General features: G+C 40.2%; 5 protein-coding genes and 1 long non-coding RNA gene across 6 annotated transcripts in view; 2 read left to right on the forward strand and 4 right to left on the reverse strand.

Annotated features, from left to right (window-relative positions):
- The window catches only part of LOC139811721 (uncharacterized), a 398,927-nt gene that overhangs the window by 122,323 nt on the left and 250,317 nt on the right, over window positions 1-26,287 (reverse strand). The gene's annotated exons all lie outside the window — the stretch shown is intronic.
- On the reverse strand, window positions 953-8,295 carry LOC139811409 (probable serine/threonine-protein kinase DDB_G0267514). The gene is given in 5 exon segments (XM_071775702.1): window positions 953-1,764; window positions 1,766-2,028; window positions 6,971-7,045; window positions 7,303-7,462; window positions 8,066-8,295. Coding segments are annotated over 5 exon segments (1,419 nt in total). The 3' UTR covers window positions 953-1,073.
- LOC139811410 (uncharacterized) lies at window positions 15,034-16,225 on the reverse strand (the record flags this gene model as incomplete). The annotated part of the gene is made up of 1 exon (XM_071775703.1): window positions 15,034-16,225. A coding segment is annotated over one exon (585 nt), but the record flags the coding sequence as incomplete, so codon positions are not given.
- On the forward strand, window positions 16,201-18,371 carry LOC139811460 (uncharacterized). Its single transcript, XM_071775745.1, has one exon. The coding sequence runs from the start codon at window positions 17,099-17,101 to the stop codon at window positions 18,227-18,229; it is 1,131 nt and encodes a 376-aa protein (XP_071631846.1). The 5' UTR covers window positions 16,201-17,098; the 3' UTR covers window positions 18,230-18,371.
- LOC139811772 (uncharacterized) lies at window positions 19,083-20,894 on the forward strand. Its single transcript, XM_071776157.1, has one exon. It carries the CDS (start codon window positions 19,488-19,490, stop codon window positions 20,877-20,879), a length of 1,392 nt encoding a protein of 463 aa, XP_071632258.1. The 5' UTR covers window positions 19,083-19,487; the 3' UTR covers window positions 20,880-20,894.
- LOC139811774 (uncharacterized) lies at window positions 20,980-24,637 on the reverse strand. Its single transcript, XM_071776159.1, has 2 exons — window positions 22,634-24,637; window positions 20,980-22,554 (listed from the first exon to the last, which is right to left on the reverse strand). Exons 1-2 carry the CDS (start codon window positions 23,562-23,564, stop codon window positions 22,370-22,372), a joined length of 1,116 nt encoding a protein of 371 aa, XP_071632260.1. The 5' UTR covers window positions 23,565-24,637; the 3' UTR covers window positions 20,980-22,369.

The following is a 26,287-nucleotide window of genomic DNA, read 5'->3' on the forward strand; positions in this document are numbered from 1 at the left end:
GCGAGTGCCGACCGCCACGTGTCTCACCAGCTCACGGGCGATTCATCGAAGAGGACGGCAATTAATATAATTGCCTCTCATTTACACGGACTATATACACCTCATTTATACACCGCTCATCGATTCTCAGGTCAGATTGTATCAATTTCGACGCATTAAAGACGCATTAAAGACGGCTCAGATTGTGGTCTGAGTTACACAAAATAAAGTGAAGATTTAGTTAACACCTTCCACGCGCGTCCTTCTCATCCCGCTTCCATCGCCGGGATTAATCAGCGATTTCGCGAACAGGAAGAAATACTTGATAATACATTATTCATATGTCTACAGATCAAGATATAAATTGTAATATTACTATTAACATTTGATTGTTATTAAAACTACTACTAACTTTTTATAAACCTTTTAACTTCATGTTGAGTAACAATTTTAAACAATGTTTCAGATATTTAAAGAATATGCAAAAATTAATATTCAATTATGAATGGTGAATGCAGTTATTTAAGAAAACAAATTACAGTTTAGTATAATATATTACTTTCTCACAGATGAAATCTTTTGCATATGTGAGAAAATAAAGCACACAGTTTACTGATTGTATTGTTTAAAACTATTAACTGTTGTACAAATTATGAATACATTTTTTAAGTAAAATAAACTAGAAACTCTTAGCTTGATTAAGTGCACTGTTTTCAATACTAAAAATAATATATCTCTTTGAAATTAAAATAACTTTATACTTAATACTTAATAATAATACTTAATAATAAGTTTGACTGAGTGCACTGTTTTCAATATTAAAAATAATATATATCTCTTTGAAATTGAAATAACTTCGTACTTAATACTTAATAATAATACTTAATAATAAGTTTGACTGAGTGCACTGTTTTTAATACTAAAAATAATATATCTCTTTGAAATTGAAATAACTTTGTACTTAATACTTAATAATATACTTAATAATAAGTTTGACTGAGTGCACTGTTTTCAGTACTAAAAATAATATACCTCTTTGAAATTAAAAAAAAATTTATTCTTAATACTTTGAATAAAATTTTATATCAAAATAATTATGTTTGAATCCTTTCAAACAAATTTAATAATTCAATCATATCTGGTCTTTGTGTAGCATCGTAGTTAAAGCATTTTGTTAACATTTCTGTTAAGTAAAATGGAACCTTGTTCATGTTAGGAACATTTTTATCTGCAAGATTTTCTTTGGCACAGCACCAACCATTAAAGAAGTTACGTGTCTCCCACACTGTTTCTTCATTAAATAATTCAACTAGTGTGCATGCAAAAGCCCAAACATCTGAGCTTTTACTAGCTCTCTGTCTATGTAATAGAATTTCAGGTGCCATAAACAAATAAGTGCCTCGTATTGTATCAGCTTGTGTTGATTGCAAGCTTTCAATTACAGACTTACATGTGCTTAATCCTAAATCACAGAGTTTGGTTTCAAAATTTTCATTAACTAAAATATTACCTGGCTTTATATCCCGGTGTAATATCGGTACTGGCTGTAAATGCAGAAACGTAAGTGCACAGCTTATTTGGTAAGCTATTTTGTTTTTATTTCCTAAACTTAAAAAATAATTTTTTTTTACTTGAGGTTTAAAAATTATATCAAATAAAGAGTCAGACTTAAAATATTCCATAACAATATGAAATTGCGTTATACTTGAACAAGCAGCCATTATTGAAATTATGTTAGGGTGTCTAATTTTGTCAAGAAGCATTATTTCTCGCAAGATGAGTTTATCATCGGTTTTTTTTTTGCACAGATTTAATTGCGACGAGCGAGCCTAAGTACTTTCCCTTTGTGACTACACCTTGGGCACCTTTACCAAGAATAATATCAGAAAATTGTATATCCTTTTCATTTATCAATTGAATAAATAATTTTAAAGAATTAATCTTTTTAGTGTCAAGCGTTTTATTACATACTTCTGAAAATGCTAAAGTATCATCATTCTCTCCATGATTTTTATTATATTTATTATATATTTCTTTGGTCTTGACTTGCTATCTATCAACTTGGAATGTTGCGAAGAAAATACTGAATCTTTAACATTAATATCATCGACATTTAACTTCTCATATTTTTGTGGAACAGGTACTCGAAATTGAGAAGAAATTGTTTTATTGGTTACATCTTCTAAAATGCTTTTTTCTTGCTTTCGTTTTGTTTCAATCGTATAGTCAGTAGATTTTTGTAATAAAATAGACTTTTCAAAGATATTAATATTTTCATCTTTCTTTTTAGCTGTTGAAATTTGATTTAAGCCTGATGTATAACCTGATGTACTTGAAGATCTGCCTGAACTACTTTTCTTCTCGAATTTAATGTCATTTATTTTATGAATACTTTCCGAAATGTTTGATAAATTATAAGCAACCTTTGAGCATTTATCTATTGATAAAGAGCAAGAAGGTTTATTGGAGATTTCAAATGGCTCTTTGTTACTAGAAATACATGTGTTCTTTTTTGTTGTAAGAAGGTAAAGACTTAACATATGACTTTTTCTGCGCAAGTGGTATTTGCAAAAATTCCAGAAGTCACATCTTTTTCCATCATGAATATAAGACTCAATTACTGTTTCATTAAATGTGCCTATCTCAACTGTGGAGTTTTCAAAATAATACTTGTTATTTTCGGTGATATATTTTTTTAGAAGAACGTCCTTTAATTTTTGTAATGGATAATCTTCATTCCCATTAAGAGTAATCTTTATTCTTGGTCCAACTGTTGCACCCATGTACTCGTATCTAGAATTTAATTGGTTTCTATGTTTCCATCCAAGATGTAGAATTCTTTTAATAAAAGTCTTCTTGTTTTCTATTTCATCTACTTCTAATGATGAATTTTCAACTTCCAGTGATAAATTTCCTTGCTTTTTATTTACTATCTTTTGTTGAGATAACTGAAATTATTACATTTATTGTCATTATTGTTATTGTCATTATTTTTAAATATTAAAAAATAGAACACACATCATAAAATTTACCTTCTTTTTAACACAATCTGATTTTTTGTCTGAATATAACGTTTCAAGAATATCATGAAAACGTTTACGTTTTTTTCCATTGAGCTGTGAAACAGGTACATCTAGAAAAATATAGATTATTTTTTGAAAACTGTAGCCATGCAAGTTATATAGCTATATATTATTCAAAATAACATTTCTTTACAATAATTATGAGTATAGTATAAAGTATATGATGTAAGATAATGTTATACAAACCTTTTGGAACGTTGAAATCATAAATGTCCACATTTGCATTTACGTAAATGAATTGAGCATCCGTGTCTAATAGATATGTCTCCCCATCAATTTGATATGTCAAAGTCCCACCGTCAGGAAAATAATCTTTTAAGACACTTTTCTTCAAAGTATTATTTGTCACATATATATTTCATACATTTCTCACCGTATCTAATTTTAATTTTCCTTGATTGTACAGAATCCATCTATAGAAATAATAATAATAAGCACGTTATAATTAAGTTGATATTTAAATTACAGTAATTTTCAGTATACATTTAATTATTTTAAAATAGCAATAAGTCAGAATAATTTTATGTACAACTATTTCTAATACATTAAAATACAAAAAGAAAGGATTATTCTAAGTAGAACAGAAAGTCATGATAATGTCAAAGTGACGTCAAAATTATGAGAATATGACTACAAAATTCACCTTTTATCATAATTTAATCATTTTTTAGACATCATTTGAGGTCACTTTGACATTTTATGACTTTCTATTCTACCTGGGATATATTGTGTACAATTTCGTTTTAACCTAAAAAGTTAACCTTAACTTTAAAAAACTTTGTATTTAATTCAATTAATTACCCTAAAATTTTTAAATTTCAAGATCTTCGTTGAATTAACAAATTTATCCATCAAAAAATGTAAAGATTCTTAAAATGTAATTTAACAATATTTACCTTAATCTCGAAAAGGAACGGCACCCAGGGTTTCGTTCCTCCTGGAATATACAGTGCCGTTCCTTAGGACAAAAAGTTTCTGTAACACGAGGTGCCAACGTTATGGCGTATAGGCGCTTCCGTAGCATCGTCGTCGGGAGCGAGGACGCCCAGAGAATTGAGCGAAACCTGGGACACCTTCCCAAGGGGTCGGCGTCATCTTCGTACGAAGTTCCCGGGAAAACCGACTTCCCCAGGAACGAAGGGACGCAACCGTCTCCCGAGAACCTGGGATATCTCCCCAGAGGGTTCACGTCATGGTCCGGTGAAATCCCCGGGAAACGCATCTTCTCCGGGGACAAAGGGGTCTGATCGTCTCACAAGGACCGGAGAAACCTCCCTAGGGGGTCGGCGTCATTGTCCGACGAAATCCCCGGGAAACACGTTTTTACCGGAAACAAGAGCATCCATCCGTTTCGCCAGGACCTGGGACACCCTCCCAGGGGGTCGGCGTCGTGATCAGATGAGTTCCCCGGGAAACGCATCTTCCCCGGGAACAGAGGACGGAATCCGTCGTAGAAAGGGTAAACATCCCGTTTAGAGGACCCACCTCCGATGGCCTTGACCTTCACATATGTTGTCAAGGTCACCCTCCTGAGTGACCTTCAGAAGGTTTTAGTCGGGGGTCGCTTTTAATTAAAAAGTTATAAACAAAAAAAGTTTCGAAAATATAGCAGTTATTTTAAGTACTGAGAGGCATAAACGACCAATATTACGTTTTTCTTTAAAGCAGGGAATACTTTATTTCGCGAGAAAGTCGCTGCTTTACCAAAACACAAACATTTAAAGCAATAAATTGTTGATAAATTGAAGTCTTTTTGTTAAAGCAGAGAATACTTACATGGGTTAGATGACGCGCTTTAAACAGTTGAATACTTTGAAAGCGCGTCATCTAACTCATGTGGCATCTCGCATATTAACTTTCCACGCATAAAAAGTTCACGCATACACTTTCCACGCGAACCGAGGTTCACCCACACTCCCCCCTGCTTTCGGGGGAGGTGCGGTAGCCCCGAAATAGTTCACGCATACACTTTTCACGCGGACCGAGGTTCACTCATACCCCCCCTGCTTTCGGGGGAGGTGCGGTAGCCCCGAAATGGTTTACGCATGGGTTAGTTGACGCGCTTTAAACAATTAAATACTGTTAAAGCGCATCATCTAACCTATGTAGATTAGTGACGCGCTTTAAACAATTAAATACTTGTAAAACGCGTCATCTAACTTACGTATTTTCCAAACTTTTTTTGTTAATAATTTTTTAACGAATAACGATCGACGGCTAAAACCTTCTGAAGGTCGCTCGGAGTCGTGACCTTGACAACATATATCAAGGTCACTGAAATCGGTGAGGTCGCCAAACTTTTTTTTGTTAATAACTTTTTAATAAAAAGCGACCCCCGACTAAAACCTTTTGAAGGTCACTCAGAAGGGTGACCTTGACAACATATGTGAAGGTCAAGGCCATCGGAGGTGGGCCCCCTAAACGGAATGTTTACCGTAGAAAGTCCTGGGACACCCGCCTAGGGGGTCGACGTCGTTGTCCGATGAGATTCCCGGGAAACGCACCGTCTCCGGAAACAAAGGCTCGGAGGGGCATTAGGAGCCTCCATAAAACTCAGCCAGGGTGTCAACGGCCAACAACCAAGATGTCACCCGGATGTCCTCTACAAGGAAATCACCAGGAATCATCATCAAGGGCATCTCCAAGGAGGTGCGCAGGGGTCGGCGCCATCGGCGTCGCAAATTTTCCGGGAGTGAAAACCTGGTGCAGCGGTGCCAAAGCCGGAAGGTTCTCGCACTGCGTTGCGCGTGGAAATTTCCACGGCAACCCTCTGGAACGAACGTAGAGCGAAAGTGCGCAAAAGAGCACGCGAGAGGGTTGTGAATATCAGGGTAATTTCGCATGATCTTGCCAGATGTACGTGCCGCGAACAATAGGCGAAAAATGAAAGTCCGGGAGTGGGAGCGACTCGGCATAAGTGGGGAGGCCAAGCGAGAGCGACCGCTCGAGGCAGTCTCTCGGGTATAGCCGTGGCGAACACACGTATCACACTCTGTACTATCTGCATACGAGTTATACTTTACAACCGAGAACTCCCGCGTACTATCGCGTAAAATTACTCGTCTTAACAATAGCGAGGGGCACTTAGATGCCAAATACAATAAAGTGTTAGCAACAATACGTCGAGTTGAAATTTGGATACATTGTTAATTAACGAAAGTGCATATCGAGTATATAACAACCGCGAGCATTGGATTATGCGGATACGGAATATTGTGCGGACATTATTAATCAGTATATATTACAACCGAATACTCCTGCGTTAATTACGCGTACAAACATTGTATGATAGAGTGATGATCACTGCCGAGTGCGTGATCATAGTACAACAGTCGCGGGGCACAGAGTCCTCTGACGGGATTAATTATCAGGAATGAAAGCATCGTGTCAACGAAACTAATAAGCCGAGATATGCAAATTAAATAATTGTGCAATTTTTATTGAATAAAGCGACATCCACACCGAGGCGAGAAACTCGTGTTGTGAGGTACCTTTATAACATTGTGAAACGGCCTGTAGTGTTGAAATAATGATCTGGAATTAAAGAATAATTAATTATGAAACAAAGTCTCCTGATTAATTATAAAAAATTATTAATACTTACCTTCTACTTACCTTGTCCTTCGGCGATGATCCAACGTTGTCCAGCGGCAATCCGGTGTGCGATGTAAAGCGAGGATCCGGGGAAGCACAGCAGCAGCAGCGGCGATCCATCCTGGGCAGGAACCTGAAAGAAAAGAAGCGTATTAGTATATAATTAACATAATTATCGGGACTTACCTTTATCTAGTATGCGATGTAAAGCGAGGATTCAGAGACGGGAAACAGCAACGGCGATCCATTTCGGGCGTCGATCTGAAACAAAATTGACATAATTAGTAGAATATAATTATGTTATCCATACTTACCCCTATCTGGTATGCGATGTAAAGCGAGAATCCAGGGACGCGAAGCAGCAACGGTGATCCACAAGGGACATCAGTCTGAAACAAAATCCAATAATTAGGATATAAATATTTTATCCTTACTTACCTCTATCTGGTATGCGATGTAAAGCGAGGATCCAGGGATGAGAAGCAGCAACGGTGATCCATCAGGGACATCAGTCTGAAACAAAGAAATCCTATTAGCGTCTTGCGAATTATCGTAGTGTTGATGCGAACTTACCTTCTCGGTAGTCAGAGGTCAAACCGAGTGGCAACCGTTCGATAGGAATATTATCCGCCGGAATCGGGCTCACAACTTGTACCGTCCGGTCACAACCTGAACCTGAACCGTACCGGTGAACAAACTCGATCGGTGGCAAATGGTGCAACATATGCACCAGCAGTTCTGGAAGAAGTGGCATGACGAATACCTGCACACCCTCCAACAGCAACCGAAGTGGTTGCAACCGGCACCTACGGTAAAAAAGGACACACTGGTTCTGGTAAAGGGCGAAAACGCCCCTCCCTTGCAGTGGAGGCGAGGGCGAATCGTGGATCTGCACCCGGGCCGTGACAGCGTCGCTCGGGTCGCTACGGTGCGGACGGCGGATGGCGTGCTCACCCGCCCTCTGGTGAAGTTGTGCCCTCTGTCTGTGGATAACTCGCCAGAGGAGCCCACTCAAGTCTAAAATATGTCGTATTTTGGTGGGCGGGATGTTTGGCGTACCGCCATGTAAATAGCTGTATATACACATTAGTAATAAGTCGATTAGTTATTTTCTTTTCTTGTAAATTTCGCGCGAAACGTCGGCGGATCGCGAACAGCAAAGCGTGCGACTCACCTATCGGTGCTGCCATCGCTTATCCGCTGCCGGCATCCACTCCCCCCGAAAAGGGAACAACTACTCGCCCGCGGCACATCTTGCAGGACCGCGGGAACTCAGTCAAACCATCCGACCGGACGGACTCACAGTCTGTACCCCAACGAGTCAACTTGCACCAAGCCGTCTCACGGCACACGCACACACACCCCACACATCAGGGGTTTTGAGGAGCGCCCGGTTGCATGAACGTGACTTCTCGCCTGCTATCACTAGTGCCTGCTTGCTTGCTTTATCTTGCACGTGCTTGCTTTGCTTGGCTTCTGCTCTCGCTTGATTGCAACTGCATGCTGGACCAACCGAGGTTCCCGGAGCGACCACGAGGCCCACGAACAGGACGAGAGACCCGGCGAAGTCCAGGCGAGCGGCGCATCCCGGTGAGTCGCTTTTCGCTTTATAAGTACGCTGCATGCGCACATTTGCCATCGCGTTAAATCTTTGTTAGTCGTGAGGGGACTATAACACCCCCCCTCTGGTCCTTTGAGTAACATTTTCGCTAAAATTTGCAAATCTCGCCTCCGGGGGACTGACACCCCCTCCGTGCAGTTATGTTTCACTCTATAGGTAAAACAACCTAGCTTCCGAAGCGCGGATTTAGCTCGCGGCTGGTCAAGGTTCGGAGTAGGCGCGGAGGAAAACACAAAACTCGGTAAAATATAACAAAACGAAACAAGGTTTATTCAATTATGCGTGAATACATAGAGATGCTCGCGGGAGCGGTGGATATGTACAATAGATCGCGGACGCGGTTACAATGGCGGTGACGTACAGATACCGCGGATTTTGCGGACGCCGGTAAAGCGACGATACACGGAGATCGCGGAGTCTCGCGGAGTGGCGGGCGCGCGGGCTCGCTGAAGTACGGTGTACGATTTCGGCGCGGGTGATGCGGTATCGCGGGCTTGGATAGCGGCGGCCGTGAGCGGGTAAAGCGCTGGATCGTGATTGGACGTGATATCGAGCGGCTAAGACCCTTAGCGGAGATAGAGAAGTACTCTCTATCTCCTGGCGCATCGATTCGTGTAGCCGGAAGGCGGCACTGGGTGACCAAGACCCTTGGCGAGTAAGAGAAGAACTCTCTTACCCTGGTTCACTCCGGTGTCACAGGTGTTCGTATGGAAGTTCGAGTCAACAACCTAGATGCTTCACTCGGCAGAGGCAGAGAACACTCTCTACCTCCTGGTTGTTCGACTGTGGGATTTCGGGATCCGTGAGCAGCGGAAAAATCGGTCGGATCGGTTGCTGGCTTACGGTGGAATTTAATATTGAGCAACGTTGCTCGGTTTATATACGCCCGCGATGGTGTGTCGGCGTGGCGGGGGTATACGCGACGGCGATCGCGCGCGCCGGGATAAAGCGGCGGAGCGTTCGGGAAGTGCAGCGTCCCGACGCCGCGATCGCGTTCGGTGGCTCTCGGCCGTTTTCGGCACCGCTCGGCGCTCCGAGTCGGTTGCCGTGCTAAGTCCGTTCGCGGACTGCTACGCAAAATGATTAGATTAAAAAAGGGCACAACGTGCCTTGTCTCGCCCGGCGGACGTTCGGCCGGGCGGCATCCGGCTGATGCTCGCCGGGAATGATGCGTTTCGGGGCGCATCGTTACATAAGTATATAGTTTTTCTTAACATGTTTTTAATTTTATATTACATTTTTCTTTTTGTAGATAACAGATGAATGTAATTCTAAAATCACAAGTGAACTTCATTCTAAAATTACAAGTGAACTTCCTTCCTATTTAAAAGCATCTGGAACGGTAAATCCGTATTTTATTTTTATATGTATAATATTACTTTACCGAAATGTGACAAATAATTATTAAATACTTTTTTTAGTGCTTACGAGTACTGCTGAAGCAATCAGTACAAGAAAAATACTTATTAAAGCAATCATCTCTTCTGAATAATTCTACTGATTTGGCAAAAATTATAATTGATCATCTTTTGAATAAAGAAAATAAATTAAAGTAAAGTATTTTAAAACAAAAACAAGTCAAAATATATAGAAATAAATACTTTAATAATAACGCATTAATATATTGTAGAATTTCTAGACAACAGTTTCTATTTTGGGCTCATAAAATAATAAGTATATGGTGTAAGGAAGACGTTGAAAAATGGTACGCACCTTCTAAAAACGGCAGATCAGCTTCAGGAAAGTTATATTACCATTATACGAATGCAATTAGGAAAATAAAAGCAGCAGTAAAAGATTTTGAACAAGAAGAAGCTAAAAATATAGAAAAGCAAATTGAGAAGGAATCCGAGTTATTTGTTTCTGAATTGGCTAATACGTCTTTAGATGATTACAAGAAAATTTCATTTTTATGGGAAAAAACTTTCGTCTATCGCAAGAATACTTGTGGAAATAATATTGCAGAGTATTTTAACAGATATCCACAGTTGCGTCCACCGTTAAGAATATTATTGATTCAATTAGATTTTCAATTACTAAACATAGCACACATTAATGCTTTACAAGAAAAGTGGCCAGCTTTGCATCCAAAAATATTCCAGTTGGCAACCAAACAACCAGCAGGATCAAATTTGTTAAAAGATTTAGATAAAGATAAAGTATCACCAGATCTACTAGCCTGGCAAGTTTTTCTATATTTATTCAAACCAGTACTGAAAAAAACAGGTTTACCAAAAAAGCAATGGAAACTATCTTATAAAGAACAATCTGATGGATTTATTACTTGGATAAATGTAAGGTTTATCATTTTATTCTACTGTCATAATGTTACTTAATTTTTTAAATTCTATTTTTTGTGTATAGGTGATAACTGACATTGAAAAAGTACTTTCTACACATCGAAAATTGATGAGCGATTATAAATTAACATTGCAGCCTTTCGTGATTGTGGTATTATCTGTACAAAAAGTTGAAGCTGCTTATGTTATAAATGTTATAATCAATGATGAGAGAGAGAGAGAGAGAGAGAGAGAGAGAGAGAGAGAGAGAGAGAGAGAGAGAGAGAGAAATATCAATTTCAAGATGTTACTAGTGCCGTAGCTTTTTGTTGGAAATCTTTTTATGTTTTGAATGCTGCATATCCCGTCTCATGTGAAGCAGTTTGGATATATATTGAAGAAGAAAATGAATTCAAAAAAGTAAAAAGACATTATTAAAGCGTCAAATGGGTGAGAGATTCTTTAGAAAATATAAGTTGCGAAAATACCAAATGCGAATTTTCGACAGCTGTACAATCATTAGAAACTTCATGCTCTTTTGAACTTTCAGATACACATAACAGTGAATAATTTCCTATTTTCTTAACTTTTAGAGTTTTGTTAAAATAAAAAGATATAGAATTATTTTGTTTTATTTACTATTAATACAATGGAAGCTCGTTGTACTGAATGTTCAAAGTTACTAGCGGGAAAATTAATGCACTATCATATGCGTTATTTCCATAATAAAAAAAACTGTTACTTATGCCTGTGCTGGAAGTTTATGCAATAGGACGTTCAATAATTGGAGTTCTCTTCGTAATCATTACAGAAAATGTAATAATAAATTATCTAGAAATATTGATGTATCAGTAGATACTTGTAATTATAATGCAAATATATCAGCAGATACTTGTAATTATAATGTAAATGTATCAGTTGATACTTGTAATTATAATGCATCAGTAGATACTTGTAATTATAATGCAAATACCAATTATGACAATTGTGAGTTGAAAGAGTCAGATGATTTTATTACGATTTATAAATATATCTTATCTAACTTAACTAAAAATGTCGAAAAATCGTCATTTTTTGAAAACACATTGAAGATTGCAGCAACTCTTTATGGCGATATTAAATTGAGCCGTATTCAAGCTGAAAAAATAATAACTTTATTTCAAGAAGTTTTAAATAGTGAGTTCCTAAATTCATTAAAAGAATTTGTTATAAAACATATTGATGAATCCGCTTTAGATGAATTTCAAACACGAATCAATGATCTTCAATCAAGCTTTTTACAACTAAATACAGAGCATAAATGTTTCGCAGAATTACGTAAACGTAATTGTCTCATAGACTCTGAAACTATTACGTATGGTTATCGAAAAGAATTAAATATAAACGCAATAAAATATGTAAAAAATTGTGGATCTGTCATTTCTATAGCACTTATTTTAAAAACATTTTTTGAAATACCTAACATTTTTACAAAAACTATTGATTACTTAACAAAATTAGATTCAGAAAAAAAGTATATCTAATATTATGCAAACTGAATTTTGGAAATCAAAAACTTCGAAATCAAGCGAAATTACTTTGCCTCTGTTTTTATATGAAGATGATTTTGAATGTGGTAATCCTTTGGGCTCACCACATGCAACTCTCTACAAAATGTCTGGAATGTACATTTCCTTGCCGTGTTTACCACCAGAAATTCGATCGAAGCTTGACACTATATTCCTTGTTCAAATTGTTCATTCCAATGATGTACAGGAGTACAGAGCTGAACTTATATACGGACATGTCATTAAACAATTAAATAGTTTAGCAACTGAAGGAATCGAAATTAATATTAATGGGAAATTAATTACTATTTTATTCAAATTTACTTTAATAATTGGTGATAACTTAGGATTAAATTCGATTCTTGGTTTTACGACAAGCTTCAATTCAGACATTTTTTGTAGATTCTGTCACGAAAAATATATCGAGGACGCAATGTAATCAAAATAATTGTTTATTGCGCAATAAGGAAAATTATAATTTTGACGTTATACAAAATAATGTATAAAAAACGGGAATTAAAGTAAAAAGTGTTTGGAACGATATTCTTGATTTCCATGTTACAGACAATTTTTGTGTTGACATAATGCACGATTTGTTTGAAGGTGTCTGCAATTATGACATGGGACATATTTTACATCAATTAATTTGTATTGAAAAATTGTTTACTTTAGAAGCTCTTAATTTTAAATTAAAATTTTTAAATATCCGGATAACGATAATAAACCTCCACTCATAACAGATTTACAATTAGAAAACAAGTATATAAAAATGTCGGCTGCGGAAATGAAGTGTTTTATTTTAAATGCATGTTTAATTTTCGGTGATCTCGTTCCACGAAGAAACATCTGTTGGAATATATATATATTATTAAGACAGATAGTTACGATTGTGCTACAATCGACTATTAACAATGATGATATTAATTTACTTGAAAAACATCATATATTTATGTCAAACTTTTTAAAGACACTTTGAAACCAAAACACCATTTTATGATTCATTATGCTTATATAATGAAAATTGCAGGTCCTTTAATTCATATATGGGCAATGCGTTTCGAAGCTAAACATCGGCCATTGAAACAAAGTGCATTAATGTCAAATAATAGAATCAATTTGCCTTTAACTATGGCTACTAAACATCAACTGCATATGAGTACACTATTTCTAGATCATAAAATTTTTGAAATACCTATCACTTATAACAAATTAGAATATACTGATGAACGTCCTATTATAAACTTTTCACATGTTGTTTGAAATGATTATTATCAAATAAAAAATGTTATTATTGGAAATATTAAATACGATGTCGACACTATTATTAAACTTTCTGCCGATAATTTGCCAGTATATGGCCTTGTAACCAATATCTTTCAAAAAAATAATAATAGCACTACTTCTAATTGTGCTTTTATTGTAAAGATTCTAAAATGCGTGGAGAAAGATAATCATTTGCAAAGTTATCGATTAAAAGATATGGAAGATTATGAGTTTATATTATACGAATCACTAATTTTTGAACTGCGAAATAGCGTTGTATTTTCGAACGGTATGTTGTATTGCATTAATATTGTATTAATATTGCATATGATAATCACATGTTTTAATATTGAATTCGATATTTTAATTGATTCTTTCTTAATATATGTTTTTTTAATGTGCTTCACATATCATTTATGACATATCGTTGAGTGTGTCAATACAATATAATCTAAATATTAGTTATAAAGGCTATATTTTTCATATAAAAATTTAATATTAGTAAGTCGTATACGTGCAAATTTTTACCTATAGATTCTTTCATGTATCCAACTTTTAAATCTTATATATTTTATGCTACATGTATAATGTATATAGCTTTTAAGTTTAGATTTAAGGCTCCTGGGCTCTTCCTGACATCTCATGAGATGTGACGTCAGAAACGAGAAATTAAAAAGTAATATTACTGGTATCAAACATTGTTTATAATACTAAAAGTTTATTGTATTAGTTACTACATATAATATGATTGTATAACGAAATAAATATTATTAAAACAAATAAGAAGTTATTGTTCATACAACTCTAAAAATTATGTTCTTTTTACTACAAAAAATATGTTTCCTTTATATTTCAAAAACTAGTTGATATCACTACAATATTATTCATGTTAATACAACATACTTTTTACATACACAATATATTTTTCGTTAATGCGACTATTTTTTTGTAGTTTATCCAACGCAACAATTACAAGTATTACTATATTTTTTTAGTTTATATAACATATTTATTGTTGTTATCACAACTTTATAATACATAGTTGAGGCGCTATTTGTCCACAAATTTCTAGTTACTGGTACAAATTTATTTTTAGTTGCTGATACAAATTTTTTCTCTGAGTGCAATATGTAATACATATGTAAAGTGTTTGAAATATGAAATACAAATAAAGTATGTGAAATACACACATGTGTGTGCAATATATTTATTTATTAATATTCTTTTCAATACTGTAATATAATACAATACGTTACGTTATGCTACATACATTCATATATTCATACATTCATACATTATACGACATACATACGTTACATACATATACTATTACATACGTTATACTATACATACGTACGACATACATACGTTATACTATTACATACATATACTACTACATACGTTATACTATACATACTATACATACGTTATACATACGTTATACATACGTTATACTATTACATTTTATACATTTTAAGTAGGTAAGCTAGGCCGGTTCTAACCATGGAGCAATGAGGGGGGTGAGGGGCGGGGGGGAACTGCGGGCGGGGGGAACGGAGGGGGAGGGGGGAACCGCGTGTTTCGGGCGCCGCGGGGGAGGGGGAGGGGGGAACCGCGTGTTTCGGGCGCCTCGGGGGAGGGGGAGGGGGGAACCGCGTGTTTCGGGCGCCGTGGGGGAGGGGGGGAAACCGCGTGTTTCGGGCGCCGCGTGGTGAGGGAAAACCGCGTTTTCCGGCGCCGCGGGGTGAGGGGGTCCGCGTTTTCCGGCGCCGCGGGGCGACCGCGTTTCCGCCGCGCCGCGGGGCGAGGGGGGATCCGCGTTTTCGCCGCGTCGCGGAGCGTTCGCGTTTTCCGGCGCCGCGGGGCGAGGGGACCCCCGTTCGCGTTTCGCCGCGCCGCGGAGTCCGCGTGACGTCACACGGCACGCTCGCGTTATCTCCCCCTCGTAGATGTTTCTTTCCCGTCCCCCCCCCCATTCGTCTTCTCGTTCGCGCGGTGTCTCGCGCCCCCGTCCCCCCGTTTGCGCGAGTCTTCTCGTTTGCGCGGTCTCTTTCTCTCGCGCGCGGTCCCTCTCGCTCCCGGCCCCCGTTTGCGTTCTCGCTCCCTCACTCACGTTTTCCTTTTCCCGCCCGCGATATTTAATCGTTCAGATCTTCGCGATATTTAATTTTTAATATTACATTTAAGTAAACGATAAACGAAGACAGCTTTATGACAGGAAATGGGATGAACGGTAAATGAAAAGGAAAAACTTTTTAACCATATTATATGCATTTATTTATCATGTAGCGCATTATACACAATAGTATCCAAAGCGTAGGCTAATAATTCGCAATCAATAATCGAATTTTTATCATAAACGTCACGCAAGATTGTAATTGCGTTACATTTATCGGTGATACAATTTTGACGTAAAATTGTTACAAACTGTTTGAATTTTTCACTTACGCCGTGAACATTTTGACATAGTTGAAAATACACATTCTCGACACAATGTTCTAGTTCGAACAGGAAGAGTACAGTTGACGGTTTCATGTACAAGCTGGTGCCGCACGACGTCAATTTTACAATATCTGCGTCACGTATTTTAACAAGCTCCAGATCTCGAAACGTTAGCGATGATGGTGCCGATGACTGCACGAGTCGCTGTATATCTGCACGTTTTTCGATGAATGTCACCCACGTTGCATGTAGCAGAATTATCCGATTGCCTCGATTATCGCCAATAAGTATATCCACAGCGGACATAGGTCCCGCGTTGATTCCAACATCCAAAAATTTATACGCTGTTGATGTCAAGGCAAATCTTCTTCCCAAAATACGTGGCGTGTAGCGGGGTTTATCAAAACTGAAAAAATACAATTATATGTTTATAAAAGTTTTTTTTGCACAAGTATATATGAAAATTATCGGTACATACTCATTGTGCTGTTTCCCACACATTTCGTCCTGAATCGGAACGTAGTAGTTTGCACCGTGAGTGTTCATCGTATCTGGAGGCTGTTTGCGACGTACTCGAACCGTATCGAACTCTCGACTGCGCTCTAGAATCCACGTAGACCATTTATACATACCCAAAACTGCAAATCTTGCAAAAATAGCGCCAATGCACGGCTGCTGCATGGTGACCGCCACCACAATCCACATATACGTTAAATGTAATATCTCTGTCAAGAACATTCGTGATGAGATCACCTCATCGGGCATCAAATATAATTTCTTTTCAAGAGCATACGTGTCTCGCGATGATTTCATCGAACACGTGCAAAACTGCAAATTTTGCAATTTCGCATAAGTTAATGGAGCGTTATTGTTTTGAAGAACATGTCGCGACGTGTCTCGCGATGATTTTATCGAACACGTGCAAAACTGCAAAATTTGCAATTTCGCATAATTCAATGGAGCGTTATTGTTTTGAAGAACATGTCGCGACATGTCTCGCGATGATTTCATCGAACACATGCAAAACTGCAAATAGCGCCGATGTACGGCTGCTGCATTGATACAGATCAAATCACCAAAAGTCAATGGCGCGTTTTCGTGAACGTACGTGTCTCGCAATGATTTCATCGAACACGTGCAAAACTGCAAATTTTGCAAATAGCGCCGATGTACGGCTGCTGAGATAAAATTAGATATGATAAGCAAACGATGCATCATTAGTAGAATATAAAATGACGAATCTAGGGGATACGCTCAATAGTCGAAAACTGGAAGTCGTGAGTGCAACAAATGGCGTTAGCAAGAGGATCGTGTAATAACATGGAGCAGGAGTTGTTGGAGCAATCGACCCTGTTAAATTCGAGGGAAAACTTTGCCGCGTGGGAGCAACGATGCAACGAGTTTATCGAATCGTTGGAAGAACAAAGCCGAATTAAACGGCCACGATTATCAATCGATCAGTCATCGATCGGTCTCAAACAGTCATTGGTCGCTTGTATCGCAAGACTCGAAGGTTTGAAAGACTCGGTACGTCAACGTTTCATACATGTGGGTGCTGGATACAGTGCGAGTGAGACAGGACTCAGATGGCGCGAGATAGATACGGCTTTTGAAAGCCGTATATTGACTGGTGCGGTGATAAATTCCAAACACATCGACCCTCGTCAATTTCTCAAAGATGCGGGAGACATTGTACTCGATCGTGTGCGGAACGTCATGCAACGACATGGCAATGTAAAAATTAACACAGTATTTAATGGTGAATTTGTTGCGGGTGACAAACGCGCAAATAAAAGTATCGCAACGAGAAACTATGAACTCTTTCGTGAGTCCGATCTGCACGAGTGGTACAAAAGACACGTCATCGAGCCTACCTTAGCAAAGCTGGAGGAATTCCAGGAACGTGATAGCGGATGGGCGTTGTCGCGTATACTCAATTTAATGGTAAACGTGAACAAATACAATCCGTTGCACGCGGGGTGTTTTGTGGAAATACCGCAAGAAATTAAAAAGAAGAAGGCGGTGATAAACGTGCGATCAATGGACAATGCATGTTTCGCATGGTCAGTGGTGGCTGCTCTACATCCAGCCGAGAGACACGCAGATCTGGAATCGTCGTATCCTCATTACACGTCGGTGCTAGATCTTACGGACATTGAGTTTCCAATGACGTTGGATCAAATTAAAAAATTTGAAAATCACAACAACATCCCCATCAACGTGTACAGCATCGAGAAAAAAAACAAGAAACTTGTTATCTTGCCAATACGTGTTACTGACCGAAAGATGGACAGACACGTAAATCTGCTGTACGTGCATAACGACAACGTGGGACATTTTGCGTGGATCAAGAACCTATCCCGCCTCGTGAGCTCGCAAATCAGTAAAAAAGAGCACAGGAAATACTTTTGCGATCGGTAAGTACCTATAGTTCTTTTAATAATATATAGAATATTTTGTGTATAAAAAATTTATAATATTTGCGTTTATTTTATTTGCAGATGTTTGCACTACTTCAGCTCCAACGAGAAATTGGCTGCCCACACCGTCGACTGTCAGGAGATGAATGACTGCGCGATCAAGTTACCGAGCGATAACGACAAGTGGTTGGCCTTTAAAAATCACAACAGGAAGGAACGAGTTCCGTTTGTCGTATACGCCGACCTGGAGTGTACCCTGGAGAAGATGGAAGCGGATCCGGAAACGTCCAGGTACACATATCAGCATCATCGCGTGTTTAGCATAGGGTACTACGTGCGTTGCTCGTACGACGAGTCGTTATCTATGTATCGGTTTCGTCGCGATAAGGATTGCGTCGCGTGGTTCGCCGAGGAGCTAAGACGTTTAGCTCACGACGTAAAAACTATATTGTCCACTAATGTACCCATGGCAGATTTCACGCGAGACGAGTGGGAAAAGTTTAACAGCGCAACGCACTGTCACGTGTGCGAAGAACCGTTCGAGCCAGACGACGTGCGAGTACGCGACCATTGTCACCTGACCGGTCGATACAGAGGTCCCGCGCATTCGAATTGTAACTTAAATTATAAAGATTCGCATTGCATTCCCATAGTGTTTCATAATTTATCGGGATACGATGCACATTTTATTATAACTGAAATAGCAACAGCATACGAAGGACATGTAGATTTACTCCCGATCACAAAAAAAAATATATTTCGTTTACAAAAAACGTTCAAAGCACCGAAGATAAAGATAAGAAAACGTGCGTCAAATTGCGATTTATCGATTCGTACAAGTTTCTCACGCTAGTCTCGACAAATTGGCATCTTATCTCAGCAAGGATAAACTGCGAATATTGCAACGCGAATTTTGTGAATTATCCGCAGAAAATTTTAATTTGCTGACACGAAAAGGCGTATTTCCATATGAATACATTGACTGCGTCGAAAAATTGGAGGACTTGTGTTTACCACCGCGCGACTCGTTTTACAGTTCATTGACAGGTGACACCGTATCCGAGAGCGATTACGCGCACGCCGTCGACGTCTGGCAGCGGTTCTCCATTCGAACGCTCGGTGATTACAGCGATTTATATCTCAAGACCGATGTCTTGCTGTTGGCCGATATCTTTGAAAATTTTCGCGATAGTTGCGTCGCGAGTTATGGACTCGATCCGGCGTATTATTATACTCTACCGGGTTTTACGTGGGATGCTATGTTGAAGCATACACACATCAATTTCGAATTGCTCACCGACATTGACATGGTCATGTTTATCGAACGCGGTATACGCGGCGGTTTGAGTCAATGTTCAAACAGATACGCGCTGGCCCACAACAAGTACATGCAGTCGTACGATCCATCGAAACCGTCGTCGTACCTCATGTATTTTGATGTAAATAACTTATACGGCTGGGCAATGAGTCAACCATTGCCATACGCAGATTTTAAATGGGTCGACGACGTAACCGATTTTAATGTTATGGATGTCGCGTTGGATTCCTCGATAGGCTACATTCTCGAAGTCGACTTGGAGTATCCGCAACATCTTCACGACGCGCACACTGACCTACCGTTCTGTCCGACGCGCGATAAACCACCCGGCAAGCGGCAGGACAAGCTCCTCGCAACATTATACGATAAGAAACGTTATGTAATACATTATCGCAACCTGCAGCAGTGTACTCGTCACGGTCTCCGTATATCAAAAATTCACCGTATACTGAAATTCGCGCAATCTCCATGGCTTCGCGATTATATAGACCTCAATACGAAATTTAGAACGTTGGCCAACAATGATTTCGAGAAAAATTTATACAAATTGATGAACAATGCCGTGTTTGGCAAAACCATGGAGAATGTGCGCAATCACGTTGACGTGCGACTCGTGACTCATTGGGAGGGTAGATACGGCGCGGAGGCTATGATTGCGAAACCAAATTTTCATAGCCGAAGCGTCTTTTCGGAGAATTTAGTAGCAATAGAAATGCGAAAACTCGAGGTGAAGTTCGACAAACCAATCTATGTGGGTATGTGCATCCTCGATATATCCAAGACATGTTTGTACGAATTTCATCACGAGTACATGTTACCGTTGTATCGCGACAAGTGTAAAGTCACGTACACCGATACTGACAGTCTCATTTATCACATCGAGTGCGACGATGTGTATGATATCATGAAGCGCCACATTCATAGATTTGACACTAGCGATTACGCGATTGATAATACGTATGGTATCCCACTCGTCAATAAAAAAGTTCCGGGCTTAATGAAAGACGAAAATAACGGTGCGATAATGACCGAATTCGTCGGGCTTAGAGCAAAGATGTACGCCTTGCGAGTGGACGGTAAGAAAGATACGAAAAAAGCTAAAGGTGTTAAGAGTAACGTCGTAGCCAGGTCGATAACGTTCGACGATTACACGCGGTGTCTGCGCGACGAAATTGAAATGACGCGACAGCAAACCTGCATAAGATCCAAAAAACACGAGGTATACACCGTGTCCGAAACAAAAATAGCTCTAAGTCCGTACGATGATAAGCGATACATTATACCCGGTTCTACCGAAACGCTGCCATGGGGACATTATAAAATACCATTGTAAATATATTGTAAATACCATTGTAAATATATTGTCAATACCGCTGTAAATATATTGTAATTACATTTAGATATTTAGGAAAATAAATGACTCGAATCATATGTATATATGTATATTTTTATACTGTAATAAATTTTTACAATACATTATTCTTGTGTATCCATGAATTGTGTGAATTATCAAATCCTAACCACTTTACATAAACCTCATCCCCTCTTTTGCGCAAAACTTTTTCAACGAGATACACGTCGGGATTAGCAACGCGATGTAACTCGTATTCGTAGAAGCCGCCGGCGACGGGTTTTCCGCAGGAATCTTCCAACAGATACGTCACAGGATTAGTTTTCTGCACTTTGACGATTCTAAACACCTCCGTGGTCCAATTTGGCGTGTATCCTTTTTCGAAGATTGTCTTGAATTTACTCACGCGTACCGAATCGCCCACTTTGAATCGCGCGGGAGCAGCGATCTTTACGTGGCTGTACACCGTTGTTAGGAGCTTGTCGGCGATCGCGGGGGTAACATCGATGGGTCGCATGCCGATAGTTCGATGCTTTTGCGCGTTGTAATCCGATACGAGACCCGGCAGCGAGTCGATCCATTTGTAATTTCCATTGCGCGTAAACATTTTCCACATGCCGTTCTTGAGCGTGCGATTGAATCGTTCGACGACCGATGCCTTCATTACGGAATATGTCGAATAGTGATTGATATTATGTTTCTTCAAGAGTTTCTGCACGTTTGCGTTGTAAAATTCTTTTCCCTTGTCAGTCTGCAGATTTTTCGGGCATCTTCCGCCGTCTCGAATTATTTTCGCGATCGCCGCAGTAACCTCGGGTCCGCTCTTGGTCTTGAGCGGTACGGCCCATGCGTGCTTGCTCAGCACGTCGATAACGGTGAGTATGTAGTGGTAGCCTCTGTTAAATCGCGTGTATGGGCGCATCTCGACCACATCCGCCTGCCACAGGTCATCGTATCCGCGCACTATGACGCGTCTTCGAGAAAAATTTCTTCTCGCAGGAGCGTGTAATTCTTCCACAAGCCTCCGTTTCTCAGTTGATTGCTTCTTACCAGCCATGACGATGACGCGCAACTGACGCAGATATCAGATGTACGTTCTTATCTATTCGCGATGATTCGCAATTACATCATGAATCATCTTTTGAAGTTCGTTTAGGGTAATTTGCACGTTATTCTGGAATGCGACCATCTTTCTCTCCATTTCATCCTGTCGATCTTTCAAAATTTGCACGCTCTGCTGCACGTAACGTTTATTGGCTGCATCGCCATCATCTACAGGCGGCGCTATCCGTCGAATCTTGCGCGATTTCGCGTCAAAGTCGGTGGCGACCATGCAAAGAGCGTTATCGCGCACGTAATTTCTGATTAATCCTCTCCATTGATAGTACGGTTCCGCACCGCCTCTTCCGAGCGATATACCAAACTTGTTGATCGGCATTTCGATGTTGATTGAATGACTCGTGTCGCGCCACTTAATTTATAATAAGTCCAGCCTCGCGAAGTTCCTCGATAATCGACAGGATTTCGTTATCGTGACCGGTGTGACCCGCTAGGCGCGAAGCTTCGAGCAATCTGAGACGATCTACAAGCTCGTTGGGATCGTCCCAATGAACATAATCGATCTTGTTGTCGTTTAATGTCATGGCACGCGGTATACCTTTTCCAGCTTTTTTACCCGAAATCGACGATGCACATTATATGGTCGATCTTGTTGCCTGTCATGGCACGCGGTATACCTTTTCCAGCTTTTTTACCCGAAATCAACGGCCCGATTATATGTGTGTACTTGTATCCCCCGTTGCCCTTTATTTGAGCGTGAGCATCATAATTGCGTTTATGAGCACTCGTCATCAACAGAATGCTCTTGTATGTTTGCATATCGTCCTCTGTGTAGATATCATGATCGGGATATTTCTTAAAGATTAATTCGAAAAGACCGCGTGTGCCATTGTATCGTATGCCGTCGATAATTATCTTGTCCGCGTAGTTCACGTCAAAACGTTTATTACCGAGCATCATTCCATCGTTGGTGAATTTAACACCGTACGCGATGTCCATACCGCTTTCTTGATCGCCGCTCAGAACTGCCCCGACATACTTTTGGCTCAATGGACCCAATTGATCTCGCAACGTTTCTTGACCCTCAGATGTTTGCAACTGCTGTCGAACGGACGTCACGAGTGGGTCATTCGAGGTTTCGAAAACATCTTCGTTTGCGAGCACTGTGGGTTGTACGGAAGGTGCAGAGGTTATCGGTGGTTCATTCAATGGACTTTTCGATCGTTTCGGTTTACGCGGTTTAAAAATTTTTGTTATTTCGCTCAAATTAGATGGCACATTTATCGATCGTTTCAACGTAACCGGAGTTGAAGCCATTACAGAGTCGTTAAACGAGGCGTTTGGTCGTTGTCGTTTGAGCTTCGGCTCTTCGTCTTCCCACGCCGTTTCATTTTCAATCTTTGACACGTCAGATTCTTTGCCAGCAACGGTGTTTTCGGCAATCTGCCTTAGAGGCTCGATGATGGGCTTAAAGTGTCTCTCCAACGCGATATCTTCCTCCACTTTACCAGTTTTCAAGGCGTGATATTTTTTGCGAATCGAATTGCTCGTTTTCGCAATTTGATTTGCTATCCTCTCGCGCTCTCTAATCTCCTCGCTGCTGTCCATGTTGCGCTAACGTTGTTCAATCGACGCGTCGACAACAACTAACCACGTTTCGGTATCGCAAAGTCGTTAAATCCTTTTCTGTATCGACCATTCGAAATCGCGCTGTCCTTGTCTATCACCACGAATCCGTACTTTTGTTGCCAACACGTATGACACAATTTACTGAAATCATCATAAGACATATCTGTGTTTACGTGATCGTTGTATATGTGTTTCAGATTGGTACCATCCTGTTTAAACAGAATCAATAAATTCGCGTTGTCGCGTATAAGATGCTTCGGTATCTTCGCATACGTCTGACAAAGATAGAAAGAGTCAACGTCCGCGTGCCGGCCCATTGCAAAGTATTCTCTTATCGTATCCTGCTTGTCGCACGCCACGTCATCAAAGATAAAAATAGAATTCGGGAGCGCCTCGCTCGGCGGAATGACGTCACTGTTATTCGAGAACGTAAAGTAGCCAATCTCTTCTATCGGTGTTAGTATATTCTCCAAATATCGATATTTCGGTTGTTGCAACGATTTCGAGTACACATACACGTTCTCGAAACGTACACCGTGCGGACTTTCCAGCAAGCTTATCAAGACGTTTGTCTTGCCGCAATTCGACGGACCGCAGATGATACCGCGTATAGAAATCGGTAGCATGCCTCCATGTTTGCGTACCTCTTTCGTTAACGGCATCCTATCGTCAAAGTTTGTCACTTTGATCGTCCGCGATTGTCGTACGAACCGCATTTTACCTCCCCTCCACAACGAATGAAATGCAGTATCGAGAAAGCTGGCCTATTTATAGAGACGCGTAGAGCTGAGATGCTCAGTCTTTAAAATGTTTTTGCTCGTGTCGGATAACAGCGATATTTACGATTTAACCGCCGAGCAGTTAAAGTATATACCAAAGGTCATTCTACTGCGACAGTTTTATAATCACATAGATTATTTGTGGGATAAGCTTCCCGAACATATCAAGGCAGATTCGGAGGTTCAGCAATATCGGCGCTGTTTAATACATTATAATTTGCCGTGTCAGCAAACGCACATCGACGGTCCGCCGCCGTTGATAAAAAACTGCGGCGAATGCCGCCGAAGATAGGTCGAGGTCTGCTGAATCGCGCGATAAACGCGCTTCCGATCGAATTACATATCCCCGGCTATCAATTTTGCGGACCGGGAACTCGTTTAGAAACACGATTGGCAAGAGGTGATTGGGGTATTAATCCATTGGACGCAGCGTGTCGCGAGCACGACATAGCCTACTCGCGTAGCAACGATCTCGCAGAACGACACGTGGCAGACAATATACTCGCCGCGGAAGCGCGAAAACGTGTCACCGCGAACGATTCGACTCTCGGAGAGAGAGCTGCGGCTACAGCCGTCTGGGCGGCCATGAAGGCTAAAACGAAACTCGGTATGGGTTTGAAAACGAAGAAAAAGAAGAAGACCAAGCGAATACTTCCGGTAGCGAAACGCGGCGGTATCCTACCGATCCTGCCGTTATTAGGGGTTCTCGGCTCGTTGGTCGGCGGAGCGGCGGGAGTCGCAAAGGCCGTGAATGATAACAAAGCCGCGCGACGTCAGCTGGAAGAGATGCAGCGTCACAATCGCGCCATGAAAGGTCACGGACTTTATCTCGCTCCGTACAAACGCGGACGGGGAGTCTCGAGAAAAAAAAAAACGTCGAAGAGACGCTAAAAATTCCCAAGGGTGTAACTACCAATGTACAACTGCAACAATTGGCAAAACGTATGCGCATTCCATATTTTAGAGGTATTTTCATGCGCGACTCGTTACCGATCGGCGGTATACGTCGAAACGAGAGCGGTATCGTGAATTTGGATAATACTGAGGGACCGGGTACTCACTGGGTAGCGTACGCGAAGAGGGGAGATCGTGCCATATATTTCGACAGTTTTGGCAATCTTCGACCACCGAGAGAATTGACGCAGTATCTAGAGAACAATGTAATAGAGTACAATCGCACACCTTATCAGCGATACGATCAGAGCAATTGCGGACAACTGTGTCTGCGTTTTCTACAGTCGGTTGACAATCAATTTAAAGACCGGCGTTACGCTGTTTAATCTCAGTATTCATTCAAACATGTCACTGACATTTACGCTCACCGGCAAGAGCAGCATCCTCGCGGTAAGCTACTTTCCCGCCGTGGATTTGAGCGATGGCGATTACGAGCTCGGTCTAACAGATTTTGAAACCTATCACACGATACCGAATGTAAATTCGTCGAACAATAAATTCTACTATGACGACGACGACAAGGAGATTACCATTCCCGAAGGATCGTACGAACTGCGTGATATAGACATGTATCTGAAACGCGCTCTTTTATGGGACCAATCCAATAATGTCTCGACAAACGAAGATGAACCGCACCCATTGATTATTATTCATGCTAATAACAATACGATGAAGAGTGAGATCAAGTGCGCTTATCGGATAATTTCACAAAACCGAACAACATTGGATCGCTGCTGGGATTTTCAGCGAATCGCGTGCTGGAGCCGCGACAATGGCACGAATCGGATGTTCCGCTAAATATCATCAACGTAAACATCCTTCGCATAGAGTGTAACGTGACCGCGGGTGCGTACAGCAACGACAAGTACGTGCACACGATACACGAGTTTTCACCGAGCGTGCCACCAGGATATAAGATATCGGAAACGCCGGCACAGATCATTTACCTTCCGATCATCGTACGGAGCA

This window comes from Temnothorax longispinosus, chromosome 4 (assembly GCF_030848805.1).
Source record: "Temnothorax longispinosus isolate EJ_2023e chromosome 4, Tlon_JGU_v1, whole genome shotgun sequence".
NCBI lineage: Eukaryota > Metazoa > Arthropoda > Insecta > Hymenoptera > Formicidae > Temnothorax > Temnothorax longispinosus.